At 37.8% G+C, this 15,975-nt stretch overlaps 1 protein-coding gene and 1 long non-coding RNA gene across 8 annotated transcripts in view; one reads left to right on the top strand and one right to left on the bottom strand.

Annotated features, from left to right (window-relative positions):
• Positions 1–15,975, bottom strand: part of NKTR (natural killer cell triggering receptor) — a 48,120-nt gene that overhangs the window by 7,286 nt on the left and 24,859 nt on the right. For 2 of the 7 annotated variants that reach the window (XM_019023535.4, XM_055381362.2), the window contains exons 7-14: positions 10,886–10,915; positions 10,145–10,290; positions 8,652–8,874; positions 7,740–7,895; positions 6,775–6,862; positions 6,106–6,251; positions 2,556–4,600; positions 1,712–2,474 (exon numbers count right to left, since the gene is read on the bottom strand). In XM_019023535.4, the coding sequence (XP_018879080.3) occupies positions 1,712–2,474; positions 2,556–4,600; positions 6,106–6,251; positions 6,775–6,862; positions 7,740–7,895; positions 8,652–8,874; positions 10,145–10,290; positions 10,886–10,915 (3,597 nt within the window). Of the gene's footprint in view, positions 1–1,711; positions 4,601–6,105; positions 6,252–6,774; positions 6,863–7,739; positions 7,896–8,651; positions 8,875–10,144; positions 10,291–10,885; positions 14,269–15,975 lie in introns of all 7 variants that reach the window. The other 5 variants (XM_019023531.4, XM_019023533.4, XM_055381366.2 and 2 more) reach the window with 4 other exon arrangements.
• LOC134758048 (uncharacterized) overlaps positions 1–15,975 on the top strand; it is a 32,993-nt gene that overhangs the window by 12,939 nt on the left and 4,079 nt on the right. The gene's annotated exons all lie outside the window — the stretch shown is intronic.

Here is a 15,975-nt window from a genome sequence, read left to right as displayed (position 1 = left end):
CACTTGGCTCCCCACCCTTCTCCCCTACTTTAGGCCTGTCATTCAGGAACAGAACAATACCTCTGTGTACAGGTGACATTATGTAATATCACCATAGGTTTTATTCAGTATGCACTATGTTTTGGAAGACATGACCTGCTTCCAGTATATCTGCAAGAAAATGAATACGTTATGTTCTAATAAGATTGTAGTCATTTATTCAACCAAAAATAATAAAGCCAGACCCTGTGAGGTGACTGAACGATGAGTAACACACAGTTCCTGACTTCAAGGAGTTCACAGCCTAATGGGGGTGTCAGGCCCAGGCAGGTAACCAAAACAGGGAGGCAGGGCAGCACCCAGGCTTATCCATCTCAGTCTACTACCTGTTGGCTGCATAGCCTAGAACAAGTCCCTTAGCCTTTCTACGCCTTGCTGTCTTCATTACAAACTGAAATACCACCCACTCCAAGGCAGAGGTGGGAAGGTAAATGAGAAGAGTGGCCAGCATCACGAATAGCTCAGAGCTGTCTCTGTGTAAATGGTTAAGGCAGATCATAAGCAGACAGGAAGCTGGAGTCGCTCAATAGGCAACTGCATCTATCAACAGGAACTCAGAGAGAAAAGGCCATGAGGAGGAAGAGAAGCCTAGAACACAAGGACGAAATGGCCTGAGTGGGAGAAAGGAGAGCTAGCAGAGGGCTCCAGAAGTGAGGCTGAAAATATGCCATGGTACTGGCCATCAGAAGTACCTGAAAGTCTTAGTCAGTAAACTAAGAGATGCGGGGAGGGGAAGGCACAGAAGGCAGCAAGCACACAGCCGAGGAGAAAATGGGAGACCGAGTATAGATGGCACGTGGCGGTTCCTTTTTTAAGAAGTCTGGGTAGGCAAGGGAAGAAAGACTGATGAATAACTAGAAAGGAAACAAACGTCAAAGATTCTTATGCTATTTTCAGTTCAAATGATGAATATCAAGCACAATAAAATAAGGGATATGAATAATTAAGAAACAGGTAAAACCATAAAATATTTACAAGAAAAAGAATGCAACACAACTGCTTACTAACTTCCTATTACCATCACAAATATTTTTAGTTTTTAATTCTCATCTCTGTTATCCATTCTATGCTGACAAGTTATGATGCAATCTATAACAATAACAAAAAACCTTTTCATGAAGGTGCAGAGTGACAAAGATGAGAAAAAGGTGTTTTAAATTCTTTTATTGCTTTTCAAACAACAACAAAAATCTAAAGATGATCATTTTTATCCCTATCCCCCATCTAAACTAAGATGCATGTCTTGGGCAGGTAACTTTGTCTCTCTGGCCCTCACCTTCCACATGTGTAAAATGGAAGGTTAGATTAATGATCTGCAAATTCTATATATTCTATCAATTCAGGATTCCCTTCTAAGGCATCACTTGACTGGCAAGAAGCAGCCTCACACCTTTAAAGATGGAGAATTTACCACCTATCATGGGAACTCATTTCTAGTGACAGAGAGCTTTAAACTGATAGTAACAGAGTTTTGTAAACCCAGCCCAAATTTCTCCTCCTGAAATTCCCTCTCCCTAAGTTCTCAATCTACTCTCTGAATCACACAAAACAAGACTTCTTATTCCTTTCAGATATTTGGAAATAGTGATTCTGTCCCTAATTCTGATATTCTTCCAACCTAAACAATAACAGACTCTCCTTGGGAGAAGAAAGGAAAGAGAATATTGCTCACCGATAAGATGATGTGGAACTTCTCGATCGACTTCTTGAGTGACTATAGGAGACAGACCTTGTTCTGTGTCTTGATTTGGTTTCAGATTTACTTCGAGATCTACTTGGACTCCTGGACTGGCTATCATCATCCCGACTAGGCGTCTGCTCATCACTTGAACTCTCCTGATTTCTTGGTCTACGGTTTAAGCGTGCTGTCTTTCTTACTTCATCAAAGAGAGACCCGGGCCGAACTTTATTTTTGCTTTTAATTTCTATTCTCAAGCCTTGTGGTTTCATTTCAGGCACAGTGGTCAACACCTTAACTTCCACAGCACTGGATGTGGCAGCATTAGGTGCTGCCAGGTTCCCCACCCCTTGCAGGGGCTTCCATTTCTTATCAATGAGGTTGATCTGGCTCTTCTCAGCCACCTCCTTCTTCCCAGTACTTTCTCCAGCACTAGCCAAGCTAGCAGAGCTGCTGTCCTGTTTCCCCACTTCACCCAACACTTTACTTTCGGACATGCTGCTTTCCTGTTTTACTGCCTCTGCTTGAGGATGTTCCGTTGCCATATCCTGCTTCAAAACAATGTTTATATCTGGGGTATCAAGCCGTGCATTTCCTAGAGGGGAAGTCTCCTCTACCTTTGCTGGGGAACTCCTATCAGGAGTACAGATCTCCATGTTGTCATCTGCTTGAAGCACATCTTCCACTCCATTGGGAACACTTTCTTCAACGTGCTGAATGTTTTGTAAACAGGCCACATTTTCCTCAGTATTTAAAGCTGTGGGAGAAATACTGAGTTTACTATCATCTTTAGTAAACTGATCAAGATCTGATGAAACAGTCACTGTATTATGTTTACCTGAAAGGTTGTCCTCTTCACTGGATTTCTCAGTTTTTAGAATATTATCTTTTATGGTTTCATTGTTTTCAGAAACTTTTTTCTCTTTTGATTCCTGAGTAACTTGCTTGTCATCAATCTCCTCCTCCTCCTCTTCACCAAATTCTAGTGGAGGCTGCCAGTGAAATGCTTGCTTTCGTTTTGGAGCCTTATGCTTTTTGTCTTTTTTCCCTTTCAATTTCTCTTTCACTTTTTTGGTGTGTTCTCTTTTAAGATTTTCCTTTGACCCATGTTTGTGCTTTTGTGGCTTTCCCCTATTGTTTTCCGAATTGGAACAGGACCCCTCAGAGTCAGAAGTTGATGTGCGCTGTTTGCTTGATTTCCAAGCACCATTATCATCAGGCAGTGAAGTATTTGTGGACGACTTGGTTGTGGGTTTGACTTTGATGTGAATTTCACTAACCTCTGATTCAGAATCCGATGTGGCCTCACCTTCCTCCTTGTCAGAGGATGGATGGGAGTCATTTTTACTGTTTTTAGTTACATCTCGTTCTGAATTTGACTCAGAGTCCCATTTACTACCAGCATAATTCTTCCTTTTGGGCTTACTGCCATTTCTAAGGTGATCAGAAAGATTCTCTTTCGAAGTTCTTTTTTTTGAATGAGGGCATTCCCGTTCAGACTTGGATTTTTCTTCACCTCTGTTTTTTTCTTGTTTATTATGTGTTCTTTCCATTTGGCCCTGCTTCTCTTTTTCCTGGGCTGACTGTGTGGCCTGAACACTTGACTGCTCACTGTCTGAAGAATAATCTAAAGATGATCTGCTCTCGCTATACTTTCTCACACATGAAGACCTGTCTCCACCTTTGACATATTTACTGTGAAGTGTCTTTTCAGAGCTGCTGCTATGCTTTTTACGTGAAACACTATTTTTTTTCCCACTGGATCTAAGTCTCCTCTTAGCTCGCCTTCCATCATCACTGCTAATAGAAGTATATGAAGATGATCTACTACACTGTGAATGATCACTGTATTTATTTCGTGAATGAGATCTAGATGATGGAGACCTAGACCTTGAATGTGAACTAGCTAGACTACGTGATCTTGTATATGATCTGGAATAAGATCTACTCCTAGAAGATCTGCTCCTTGACCTTGGTGAGCTTTCTGAACTTCTATCACTGTATTTTGAATAAGTGCTCTGATCACTTTCTGAATTTTTTTCTCTTTTATGGTAGGATGATGAGCTACCAGTCTCTTTAATATTTGCTAAACTGTAAGTGCTTTGGATGGGTAGCAAATGGGTTGTTTTAGCTTTCATTTCCTGAATTCGCTCATAAGAGGGCTTCCAAGGTTTCTGTCCAGGCTTCCATCTTGAAGGGGGGGGACTGTCACTCAGTGGTATTACAGGAATATTTTCTGCTACAACTGGTTGTACTACTACATTTTCATTTTGTGCCATGGTTGCTCTTAAAGGTTCTGTTTTAACTGGTTTATTTTCACTTAACTGAGAAGCTGTTTTTCTTGGTGATTTTGATGCTCTCTTTCGGTGCCCAGACTTGGAACTAGATCTGGACTTTGATCTACTTCGAGAATGTGATGAGGACTTTGACGCAGTCCTTGATCTTGAGCTTCCTCTAGAATAAGACCGTGAGTGAGATTTTGATCTGTATGAGTCTCTGCTGGAATGGGTTAAAGAGCTCTGGACATCCTTATCAGATTTAGACCAGTCTCTCTTTGATGAGTGATGAGACGACAATGAGGAAGAACGAGAACTCCTTTCTCTATCACAAGAGGATTTCATTCTTCGAGTGGAAGATTTTGAGGATTCTATGTCAGACGGTATAAGAATCCTTCTCTTCTTTGTTTGTTTGTGTCTTCTGCAGTGTTTCTGCTTTTTCCCTTTCTTTTTATGCTTAACCTTTTTTTCTTTTCTGCGTTTTTTATGGTGGCCATCAGAGTGTCTTGCTGTACTAAGGTCTGAATAATATCCATTATAGGACCATGATCTGGATCTCTGAGACAAGCTTCTTTCATCCCATCGGCTTGAACAGGGGTCACTTAACCTATAGAAAGGACATAATATTCATGCGGTGATTTATAAGCATGTTTTCTACACCTTAAGACACAGCTTTGTTAACAACAAAGTTCTTGACCCCATTAACACTTTAAGCACACGCAGGAAGCGTGAATCAGAGTTATAGGCCTGGTCTTGTTATACTTTCAGAGACACACACTAAGAACTACTAACAAATTCACTTACAAAAGGATTTTTTTTTTAAGCTAAGCAAAGAACCTTACATTTGTTAGCAAAATGTTTTTGAAAACCAAACCAACTAATCACAAGAACACTGCTGAACTCAAATCACAAGAGTTCCTGGCTGTTATCTGCTCACAACCCTCTGCCTCTAGGAACAGTTTTTGAGGGTGAGTCAAACCAAGGTCTCAAACAATTTGTTGATTTTCTGAAGATGCAGGATAGCTGCTTGAAACTAGCATGAAGCTTGTTTTTTCTCCACCTCAGACAGGTAATCCAGATTTCCCCTAAGACTGTAAACTACTTAAAACAGAAATTGAGGAAAAAGTACACGAAAACAGATACAGGCTTTACAATCTGAGTGTTAATGTCAAGGCTCAGAATTGAAAGTCCTCAGCACCACTGTGTCTGAGCCGCTTCTACACAGCAGATGCATTCCTTTTCCTCCTTTTCACAATTCCAAACCACTCTGCAGGATGTCCCCAGAGAAAAAGAGAATACTACCATGGAGGATTACACAGGGTCCCATTAGTATATTTTTCACTAGCTATTCTGGGGCCTATCCCCTTCCTAAAATAAATATTCAACTGTGGGACATCACTGAAGGTAAGAGATGTGTACACTTCTAAAAAAGCAAGTCTCTGCGATCAAAAGTCAACATGAACACCGAGTGCAGGTTTTCCTATTTACCAATGAACTCATCAGTGACCTGGCTGGCTAGGAAAGAATCTGCTATACAATTTCTAAGTCCTAATTATTATTATTTTTTTTTTGAGACGGAGTCTCGCTCTGTCACCCAGGCTGGAGTGCAGTGGCACGATCTCAGCTCACTGTAAGCTCCACCTCCCGGGTTCACACCATTCTCCTGCCTCAGCCTCTCTAAGTAGCTGGGACTACAGGCACCTGCCACCACGCCCGGCTAATTTTTTGTATTTTTAGTAGAGATGGGGTTTCACCGTGGTCCCAATCTCCTGACCTCGTGATCCGCCTGCCTCGGCCTCCCAAAGTGCTGGGGTGACAAGTGTGAGCCACCACGCCCGGCCTCTAAGTCCTAATTATTTCTAAAATTGACTAAGAGGTCATTAAAAGACACAGGCTTATAGTTTTTGTTAAGGAAAACAGGATTTTGATTTAAAAGCCCAACTAGTTAACAGTACTACTTTCATCAAGTAGTCCCAAATGTATTTCCTTTGGTCACAGTCTGACTGTGAATCTTTCACTGAATCTTTAATGAAAAGTCCAGAATTGTATCCAATCCCTTTAACATTTAAAATATAACAGACACAGGATTGTGCTTATACTCAAAGTTCTTACTTATCTCCTTTACTCCATTTTTCTCCACTAGGTGGTCTATATGCTCTTAATCTCTGCATTTCCTCTTTCCAGTGAGGAGGAGTTTCACTGCTGTCATCATCATCTGACTCAGAACAGGATCTTGATCTTGGAGGTGTGTGATAGCGCTTTAAAAACAAAAACAATAGTATTTTAAAAAATGCCTCTCCACGACAGTCTGCTATGTGACAGAGTTAAGTAAAAGACCCAATCTCAGATCATCCCATCAAAGGTAATGATTGAAGTTACCAAAGGATGGTCTAAAGTTCTTTTTTTTTTTTTTTTTTTTTTTTTTAGTTTTTAACTTTTATTTTAGGTTCAGGTGAAGTTATTTCAAACAAGGCATTAAAAGAGATGGGCAAGGCTGAGATTCACCTGTAATCCACATAAAATTTTCCTCTTTAAAGTCTTAATGATTTCTCAGCATACTCACTGATGGTTTCACATGTTCCTCCTTTCATACTCAATTAAACCCATTCAAACACAGCAGCATACTTTGATCTAACAGCAATACCTTCCCATAACCATGGGAAATACAATTAGTTCCTTGAACAGATTTTGTATTATATCTAAAATTAAAGCTAGGACTTTGACAATAGGTAAAAATTTTTTATTAGATACATAATTTCAAAAAAGTCTTATCACACATACAATTGTGCCCCTTCCTTTAATCTTCCGTCCAGACTTTGATACAGATGGTTTCTGATCACTTACAATGGGTGCAACATCAGGAATCTTCCTAGGAAAAGAAGATTGTGATGAAAATTAAAAATAAGCAAAGAAGCTAGAATTTTTAATAATGAAAACACATTATGTTAAACTATTAATTCAAAGATACATGCCATTTTGCAATAGCTTTTTAAAACAAGACAATATCAGGCTTCAAAAAATATTTAATGAACTAAATGATAACTTTATGCAGAGACCTAATTATAAATAAGGACTCTTATACTTTTCAGCTTTCAAAATAACTCTTCATAGGGAACTTATCAATGACACCAGCCATTATGATATTTCTGTTCATGAAACATTTTCTTTTAATAATTCTAAACTTGAGTCTAACACACAAAATACATTAAATACTATTTTCTCAGACCAAATCTAAAGCGATACATTCACTTTTCCAATGCAGGAAGTAATTGTTGAACAAGTTAACAAAAGTAACTTATTTATGATACTAAATTGTATCTCCAATCATCATGCAATTAATTATGCACCATTCAAATTGGAACCCATGCTTCATCACTCAAATGGATCCAAAGAATTCAACTAACTCTCTATTCTGATAACTAAAACCTCACCCCTCTAATAAAAGGCAAAGGCAAGAAGATCAGGAATAAAATCTTTCCAGATCACCAATAAGGGCTTCCCTGATCAACTTGCCCAACCTCCTCTCCCTGCTAGAATGTGAATTCTGAAAGGTAGGGTACATATCACTCAATAATCTGGTATCCCCCATATTTCCTACGTATCATTCATTAATCTAATACTACCATACTATCTTTCAATGTGCTTCAAACATGGATCATGTTCCATACATGAGTGCGGAATGCAATGAGCTGACGGAACTGTGTTATCGGAGAAATAAAAACAAATAGTTTAGTCATTCTACTTACGGTTCAGGTTCTGCAGTAACAACAGGCATATCTCTTCTCAGTAAAAATCGGTTCTCAGGCACTGGAGGAATCTCTTCTGGGCGGACCACAGGTTTTTCCCTTTTAGCACTGGAATCAACTGACCTTTTTTCATTGGTATCACTCCTCTCAGAGTGACTTAGAACAAACCAAGTCACTGATTAAAATGTATAATGTTTGCATTTCATAATAAAAGCACATAAAATTAGTTACTAAAACAACAGCATAATTAACGATAGCTTACAAGTCTCACTCAAAAGAGTTATATGATTTTCACAAAGAGAACAATATCAACCCAGTGAAAAACCCAAAGACTAGAATTTTGATAGGAAAATTGTTAAATGATCCTAACTTTTTTATTTTAAGAGTTCCAGGAGGCCAGGCATTGTGGCTCACACCTGTAATCCCAGTACTTTAGGGGTCTTAGGTGGGAGGATTGCTTGAAGACAGGAGTCAGAGACCAGCCTGGTCAACATAGCGGAAGACCCTGTCTCTACAAAAAATTTAAAAATTAGCCAAGCATAGTGGTATACGCCTGTAGTCCTAGCTACTCAGGAGGCTGACGCAGAAAGATCTCTTGAGCCCAGGAGGTGGAGGATGCAGTGAGCTATAATTGTGCCACTGTATTCCAGCCTGGATAACAGAGCAAGACCCTATCTCTTAAAAAAAGAGTTCTTAGGACTATTTTCACCCGAAAACTGAAAACACACAAATCTTTGAAATGAAATGCCTATGCTACCTACTCCTAGATTTGCCAGATTTCAATTTAAAGTTTAAAAAATGCTATCCTTTTTCAATAACAGGTAATAAAATTGAGTTTATAGAATTATACATACTTTTCCCATTCCAGAGTGTTTGTTTTTAGGTAAGAGTACATTGGTGTTTTACACGTACCCTTTTGGGTTCATTACATGCTTATTCCTTGGCTCTTCTGAACTGCTTGCTTCCTTTCGCCTCTTTTTAGAACGTTTAACTTTTGGCCTCCTCTTATGTTTCCTCCTTCTGCTTCTCTCATGTTCAATTTCACTTTCTGAAGATGATTCTGAAGAAGAAGAGGAATTGGAAGAGGAATCCGAGCCTTCTGAATGAGTTGGTTTCTTCCTTTTTTTCTCAAAAACTTTTAAGAAACATTAATAAAAACATTAGTACTAAATTCAGTGCCTACCTTTCAGAGTAAAAAATGTGATTACTGAATATCATAAAATATGCTTTACATACAGCAAACAAAAAATGAAATGTAGACAGTTTTTTTCAAGTTTATAATAAAATTACTGGCAAGATTGTAAGGTAGTAAGTCCCTTGTCTTTATGAAGCCTATATTCTTGTTGGGTCAAGTAACAAGAAATAGGCCCGGTGCAGTGACTCGTATCTGTAATCCTAACACTGTGGGAGGCCAAGGTGAGCAAATCACTTGAGGTCAGGAGTACAAGACCAGCCTGGCCAACATGGTGAAACCATGTCTCTACTAAAAATAACAAAAATTAGCCAGGCATGGTGGTGCATCCCTATAATCCCAGCTACTCCAGAGGCTGAGGCAGGAGAATCACTTGAACCCAGGAGGCAGAGGTTGCAGTGAGCCGAGACAGTGCCACTGCACTCCAGCCTGGGTGACAGAGCAAGACTCTTGTCTCAAAAAAAAAAAGGAATTGCATAATATGACAAATGATAAGTGCTAAGACAGAAAAACAAAGCAGTGTAAAGGGAATAGGAAGACTGGGGTAGTTTAACATAACATTTGAACAGAGACTTAAGAGCAAGGGACAGTGTCATGCAGATATCTTAACAAAGGGTGTTCCGGACAAAGAGAATAGGTAGCACAAAGTCCCTGAGTGGTTGGCATGTCTGAAAAAAGGTCAATGTGCCTGGAAGGCAATGAATAAGGGAAAAGAGTTTAGAGAGACAGCAGAGAGCCAGACCAGCCAGGGCCTTAGAGACCACCATAAAGACTTCTGCTTTGGATGATTGAAGAAGGGAGTCCTTGGAGGGTTCTGTGCAGGCGTGACATGAATGCAAACTATGGTTCAAAGGGATCACTCTGGTTGCTGTTAAGGACAGACCACAGCGGGCCTAGGATATAAGCAATGAGACCAGTTAGGAGGCTATTGCTGCTGACAAAAGATTATAGAACGGAGGCAAGGTAAACAGTTACGACGCTACGGCAATAATCCAGACACAAAATACTGGTGGTGTGGATAAGGCTGGTGGCAAGGAAGTAAGAAAAAGTAAGATCTGACAAGATATGCTAAAAGATTAAACATGCAGGGTATGATTCAGGGGGCACCAAGGGCTATTGCTATACCACTAGTTCCACTACTCAAATCTAGTTACAGTCTTCAGCAATGCTTTACCTGCATCTTAGCTTCATCTACTGTCAAAAAAGTTCTTACCATCTTTTATTGATTTTGTGGCAAGTACTCCACAGTCAATAACTCGCACATCTGCATATGGTCTGCTTGCAGCATCGGTCTTCAGATTTTCAATTTGTTCGATTACTTCAAAACCAGAAATAACCAGTCCAAAGACGACATGCACCCTGTCATAATACAAATTCAAAAAACAACTGGTTTGATAATTAAGCTATAAACAGTAATCAAGACAATTAACTGTAATCAATGACATGTCCACAGAACTGAAAATAAAACCAAACTGTTTGTTGTATGAAGCAACTAGAATGGAATGAGAACTTGAAATCTGCTTCATAAAAGGAAACGATTATGCAAACTGGGGCTCAGTTTTCTGCCTTTAAAACAATGGTTCTTAACCATTTTAGGGTAAAGAGTCTGGTAACATTCAGACTTCGCTTGGTACTTGGGAACCTTCCTTACAGGGACACATGATATTGTACTGTTTACTATCCGACCCATTTTGGAAAACTGAAGAGAAAAATAAAAAATAAAAAGAATTATATTGCTGAGAAGCCCATCCATGAGCACAGATTGACTCCTTCAGTCACATGAGAGCCATGGGGTCTCAAAACAAGTATATTCTGTGATCCTAAGGAATAGCTTTTGCTATGAGATTAAGCCAGACATCAAGAGCGCTCCCTTGAGGGCTCAACCATGGTCCAATCTCTCTTTATGGCTGGCCACCCAAACACTTCCCCAATGTAGTAAGAATGTAACTCTTACCCATCCAGGTGTGGAGCAGGCTTTGTGGTACTATGTAATAAACATCAACACAAAGATGATGTCAAACACGATGTGTTCAGGTGAAGAGAGCAGAAAGGTTTAAACACAGCATGTAGAGAACAAAGAAGTAAAGATAAAAAGATAGGGGAAAAAGTTAAACACGATATATATCTAACCTTAAAAACCCCAAAACAGCAATAGTAGCCATCTTACTAATTTAAAAAACTCAAGATTATAATGAATTACAATCATCTCTATTAGACTATATGTATGCATACATATGAAATCAGTTTGACTTGTAGCCATAAATACACAGCATGAATACACATAAAAATTAAAGTTACTCTCAACTCCAAAACAACAAAACAAAACACTTAAAAAAAAACCCTCAATATTTATCACCGTAATTAACTAAGAAAAGCACCTCCTATTTGCCCTATGGAAAGAAAGTGTGATTAACATTTGCCCCAAACACTTAAATGTTTTCTTATTTGTTATTGCTCATACTGAGTCAGTCCACATTTTTAGGCAGGCAGAGGTAGGTCTCAGGAGTTCTGTTTCCAGAATTCCTGCCCATCTTCCTTCACCCAAGGTGAAGCTCTGACACAGCAACTCTGAAAATGCGATAGGGAGAAAAGCTTCAATCTGCCATCCCTTCTGACAGCAAAAAGTAATGATGGATAACATTACAGACATTTTAAATTTCCTTGGCCCAGAAAACACCCAACCGGCTTCTTCTACAGTCACCAACTGTCAGACAGTCACTCTTGGGAAGCCTACAGGGTATATTTGGTTAAGATATTTTGAACCCAAGCTAGTTTTCCCATAGCATTTTCACAGATCTTCACATTATATGAATTGCAGTGGAAAAAATTCAAAAGCAGATAATTAGTCTCAGAATTATATACTACAAGCATCTTGATTTATAAGAATGAGAAACAGATATTTAAGAGATAGAAAACAGAAATTTGAAAGAGAGAAAAATATCACTAGATGTCAGGCCATGTTAAAGCAGTCAACCATACTAGAAGCTGCCATATAAATTTCTGTATTCATTTTAGGGCAATTTTAAGACATGTAAGTGAACAAAACCCAATTTTTAACCTTCGTAACAATGCTAAAAATATTTATTCTACAAGGATTTGTAATGCTTATACTTACATTAAGAATATTTGGTTCTGTAAGAGCACTACAGAATTTAATTTAAAAAAATTAAAATGTCAACTTAAGAAGTTCCAGAATTTTAAAGGAAATACTAAGTTTTAAAAGCAAAAATCTCAAATATTCCTTAGAAGATTGAAAAGTGGAAATTCATGCCAATGTAATTATAAAAATAAAAAACAGGCAGCAAAAAGAAAACAGAAGAAAAACTATCTAGTGAATTAGTGAGCCACTAGTGTTTAAACCATTAAACTAGCATCCAGAAACCACCTTGGATGGTAACTTCAAGATAGAAATGTGTTTTAATTATAAAACTTTACCAAAGTACACTAAAGACAAGAAATTGGTACAGAAGCTAGTGACTCTATTATATGAAAGATGTAAAGAGTGCTTTTATTTTTATTTGTTTGTTTAGTTTGAGATGGAGTCTCACTCTGTTGCCCAGGCTAGAGTGCGATGGCACGATCTCGGCTCAATGCAACCTCTGCCTCCCGGATTCAAGTGATTCTCCTGTCTCAGCCTCCTGAGTAGCTGGGATTACAGGCATGCGCCACCAGGCCCATCTAATTTCTGTAATTTTAGTAGAGACGGGGTTTCACCATGTTTGCCAAGCTGGTCTCAAACTCCTGACCTCAGGTGATCCACCTGCCTCAGCCTCTCAAAGTGCTGGGATTATAGGCGTGAGCCACCACGCCCAGCCAAAAGTGCTTTTAGAAAAGTAAATTTTTCTACAGTGTAAGGGATCAGCCCCAAATATGTAGAAGTAAAAACGATGTATGGTTTCCTGATTAGATACATTCCTTCTCCTTCTTTGATCCTTTCTCCCATGACTCACAGATCCTGTAGTATTGGGGAAAGCCTGCAAATTTTTCTTAAAACATAAAGAGCCCAATTCAATTTGCCATCTTGGCTGATAGAAAGGTTGTAAAAACCACTTTATGGCAAACCTTTGGAGAAAATGGTGGAATAAAACATTCCAGAGTAGTGTAGCGATGCAGCAACATACTACTTGAGACTCAATTTGAGGATGGAATAGCTATCTTTATGACATTCAAGTTTAGTTTTTAATTCAAATGAAAACTGCCAAGAATAGGCAAACTTGGTCCTTTATAGCAGTAGTGCAGAAAACAAATGAAGACACGAATGACTCTTTCAAGGATAACTCAGCCTGCCCATAGTGCCTAAACCTGATATGAATGATTTAAGTCCATTACTTGCATCTGCCACTCAAGATACAGAAATATAAGTCTGCACTTTAATTGGATTAGATTACATATTAAGAATACTAAAAGCATTTAACAAAAAGAAGCCCTCTGGGGTTCTCAACCTACGTTCCAGGAGTAGAAATCCCAATGTAAAGCAGGGTTACTGGCACTTGGCTAATATGTGGATGAACAGAGGACATTAGCCAAAGAGGGTTATAAAAGGGTGGAGAGAAATAATATCCACAGTCCAGACTATTCAATTCTACTAAAAGAGGCAGAGAGCTCATCTCACTAACTCTTAATCTTTCAAAACCTTCAATTAAAAAAAAAATTGCATTGATCTTAAAAGCGGCTGTTTAAAGAGCTGTGCAATGGTGACACATGCTCAGTAAGTTAAGGCCAGAGGCTATCAAAAATGTTTAAATTTATATATGCTTTTGAAAACATACCTAAAAAAGAAAAAACCACAAAGAACATTTCAAATTATAAAACCTTTCAATATTTATGCATTTCCATTTTTCTCTTGTACTTAAAGACAGTGATTTTTCAGTTTTCCCGACCCCTGAATCTACTTTAAAAAACATGTGTGCAAGGTATTTAAGCCTTATAAATCCTAGAAATTGACAAGTGTCACTGCTACTCCAAAAACAAACTATAGTTTTACACCATTATCAAAGAACCTTTTGCCCTTATACAGAAATGACTAATTCCACACTGAAATGAAAACTAAAACCATACTATAAACTAATAACCCCACTCCCCCACCAGAAGATGTACAGGAACTTGGTGGAAACAAGCCACTGAAGTTAAAATATAGTTCCCAGGATTAACCATGAAAAATAAAATGCACTTGTTTTACATGTACTGCTGCTATACAGATAAAGCAGAAAGTTTTTTTTTTTTCTTAAAATGTTTCAATGCACATAACAACAGAATTAAAGAGATAAAGGCAAAGAAAGAGAGAGAGCCTTAGAGTAATGAGACATTACCTTTGGAGCGCACGGTGTAACACTCTTTCTGTAAATTTTACACAAAAATGGCAAGAAATAAATTGTAATACACTTTTAAGACAAGACTGAATCTATGTTTTAATATCAATATAACTTTGAAATTAATTATTTTCAAGTTTTATGCAGAGCAAGAAAGCTTTTTTAAATGGAGGGCTCTAAATTTTCTTTCATATGGGATATTTACGTAGAGATGAATTATGCTTAAGAAAAGCATCGTGGCTAAGTGGGAATCTATTTAGATCCTTAATATTGTAACATAGAGTGCCAATAATAGCTATTAACATATTACATTTCCTTTCACAAATCCCAGAAATCAGCTAAGACAACATTTTCTCAAAAGAGAATAGTGTATCTTGCATACATACATAAATATAAAAATCTGAATGCCCAGGACCAGTTACTACCAGTTGAAAGCAAAAATTTCATTAGAAAAAAGTGAGTTAAGATCATCCAAAATAAAATTTCAAGGAACTTTTCACTAATTCACATCAAATAATTAAAGAACCTTTCATTCTTCTACATTTGAAACCTTTGTTTGGTGACGTATCACAACAGACTACTTTCAGGAGTTAATGAGCAAATGTTTGGACCCTAGTTACTGGTCAGTGATATTAGATACACATTGAAGTTAAGTCACTGAACATAATAATAAAGCAGCATTAACTACAATTTTAGGGACCTTCTCAGAGAATAAAAAGGCAAGAGAGATGAAAGCGTAAGTGCAGTCAAATCTTAGCCACAATATCTTCTTTTCCTGTCTAATCTCTGATTTTCCCCATTATGAAGATTTTTTTTTTGGAGAACACACACTGACCAATTTTTATCTATATTTAAACAAATAAATCTATTACTACTCAGATCAAAATACTATTATACCATGAACAAAATGCTTTATAAGAGTTTTGAATGTAATAAATGTTGAAATATTTAAAAATAAGCTTAAAATTATCATAAAGGCATTGACAACATGAATAAGTCAAAAAAGAACATAATGTTTGAAATAATGTGGAGTTTTCAATGAATGTTGCAAAAAAAAAATAAGTGACTGTAGGTGTAAAGTAGTACAGAAGAGGGAAATAAAGATAACTTCTGTCCACTTTAGCTTTTAACATGCAATGCTTTCCCTTCAACTCCTGAAACTATCACGCTGTCAGGGAAGAGGCACCAAATTGTACAGAATGACAACACCTGTATAAGGGTAATGGAAACTAACCGAGCCACTTGACAATGCTCTACCCATGTGTTCCAAAAGTCACCAAAATAGAAGTGCTTTCTAAAATTCAGCACTAATGTTAAGATAATACACACCAAACATTACTAGATAAAAAATTTCTTCCACATTGCTAGCACATAAGTCACATAAACATTAAGTTATTAAGCCTGAATGTTAGGGATGACACTTGATATTCAGAGAATATGGTTTATGGCTAAGTTTCATGAACATCTTTGCTCATGAAAAAATCTGAAATTAACATATGAAAGTATTACCCCAAAAAAAGGGAGGAAAAAGCTAGAGCTTCTCAGTTTATTAACACTTACTAGCATTTCTTCTTACATAAATTTATGAATACGTGGATAGAAAAAGGATTTCTACCCCGAATCTAGTTTTATTACCCAAAACATCAACACAGCTTTACAAACCCCTTAAAACCAACTACTCCTCAACTCTCCTTGCTCCACTACTTTGTAATAATCAGCACTTCTCTCCCATTCA

The sequence above is a fragment of the Gorilla gorilla genome, chromosome 2 (assembly GCF_029281585.2).
Source record: "Gorilla gorilla gorilla isolate KB3781 chromosome 2, NHGRI_mGorGor1-v2.1_pri, whole genome shotgun sequence".
Taxonomy (NCBI): domain Eukaryota; kingdom Metazoa; phylum Chordata; class Mammalia; order Primates; family Hominidae; genus Gorilla; species Gorilla gorilla.
Note: the sequence above shows the minus strand (reverse complement) of the source record. Positions and strands in the feature narration are given on the sequence as shown.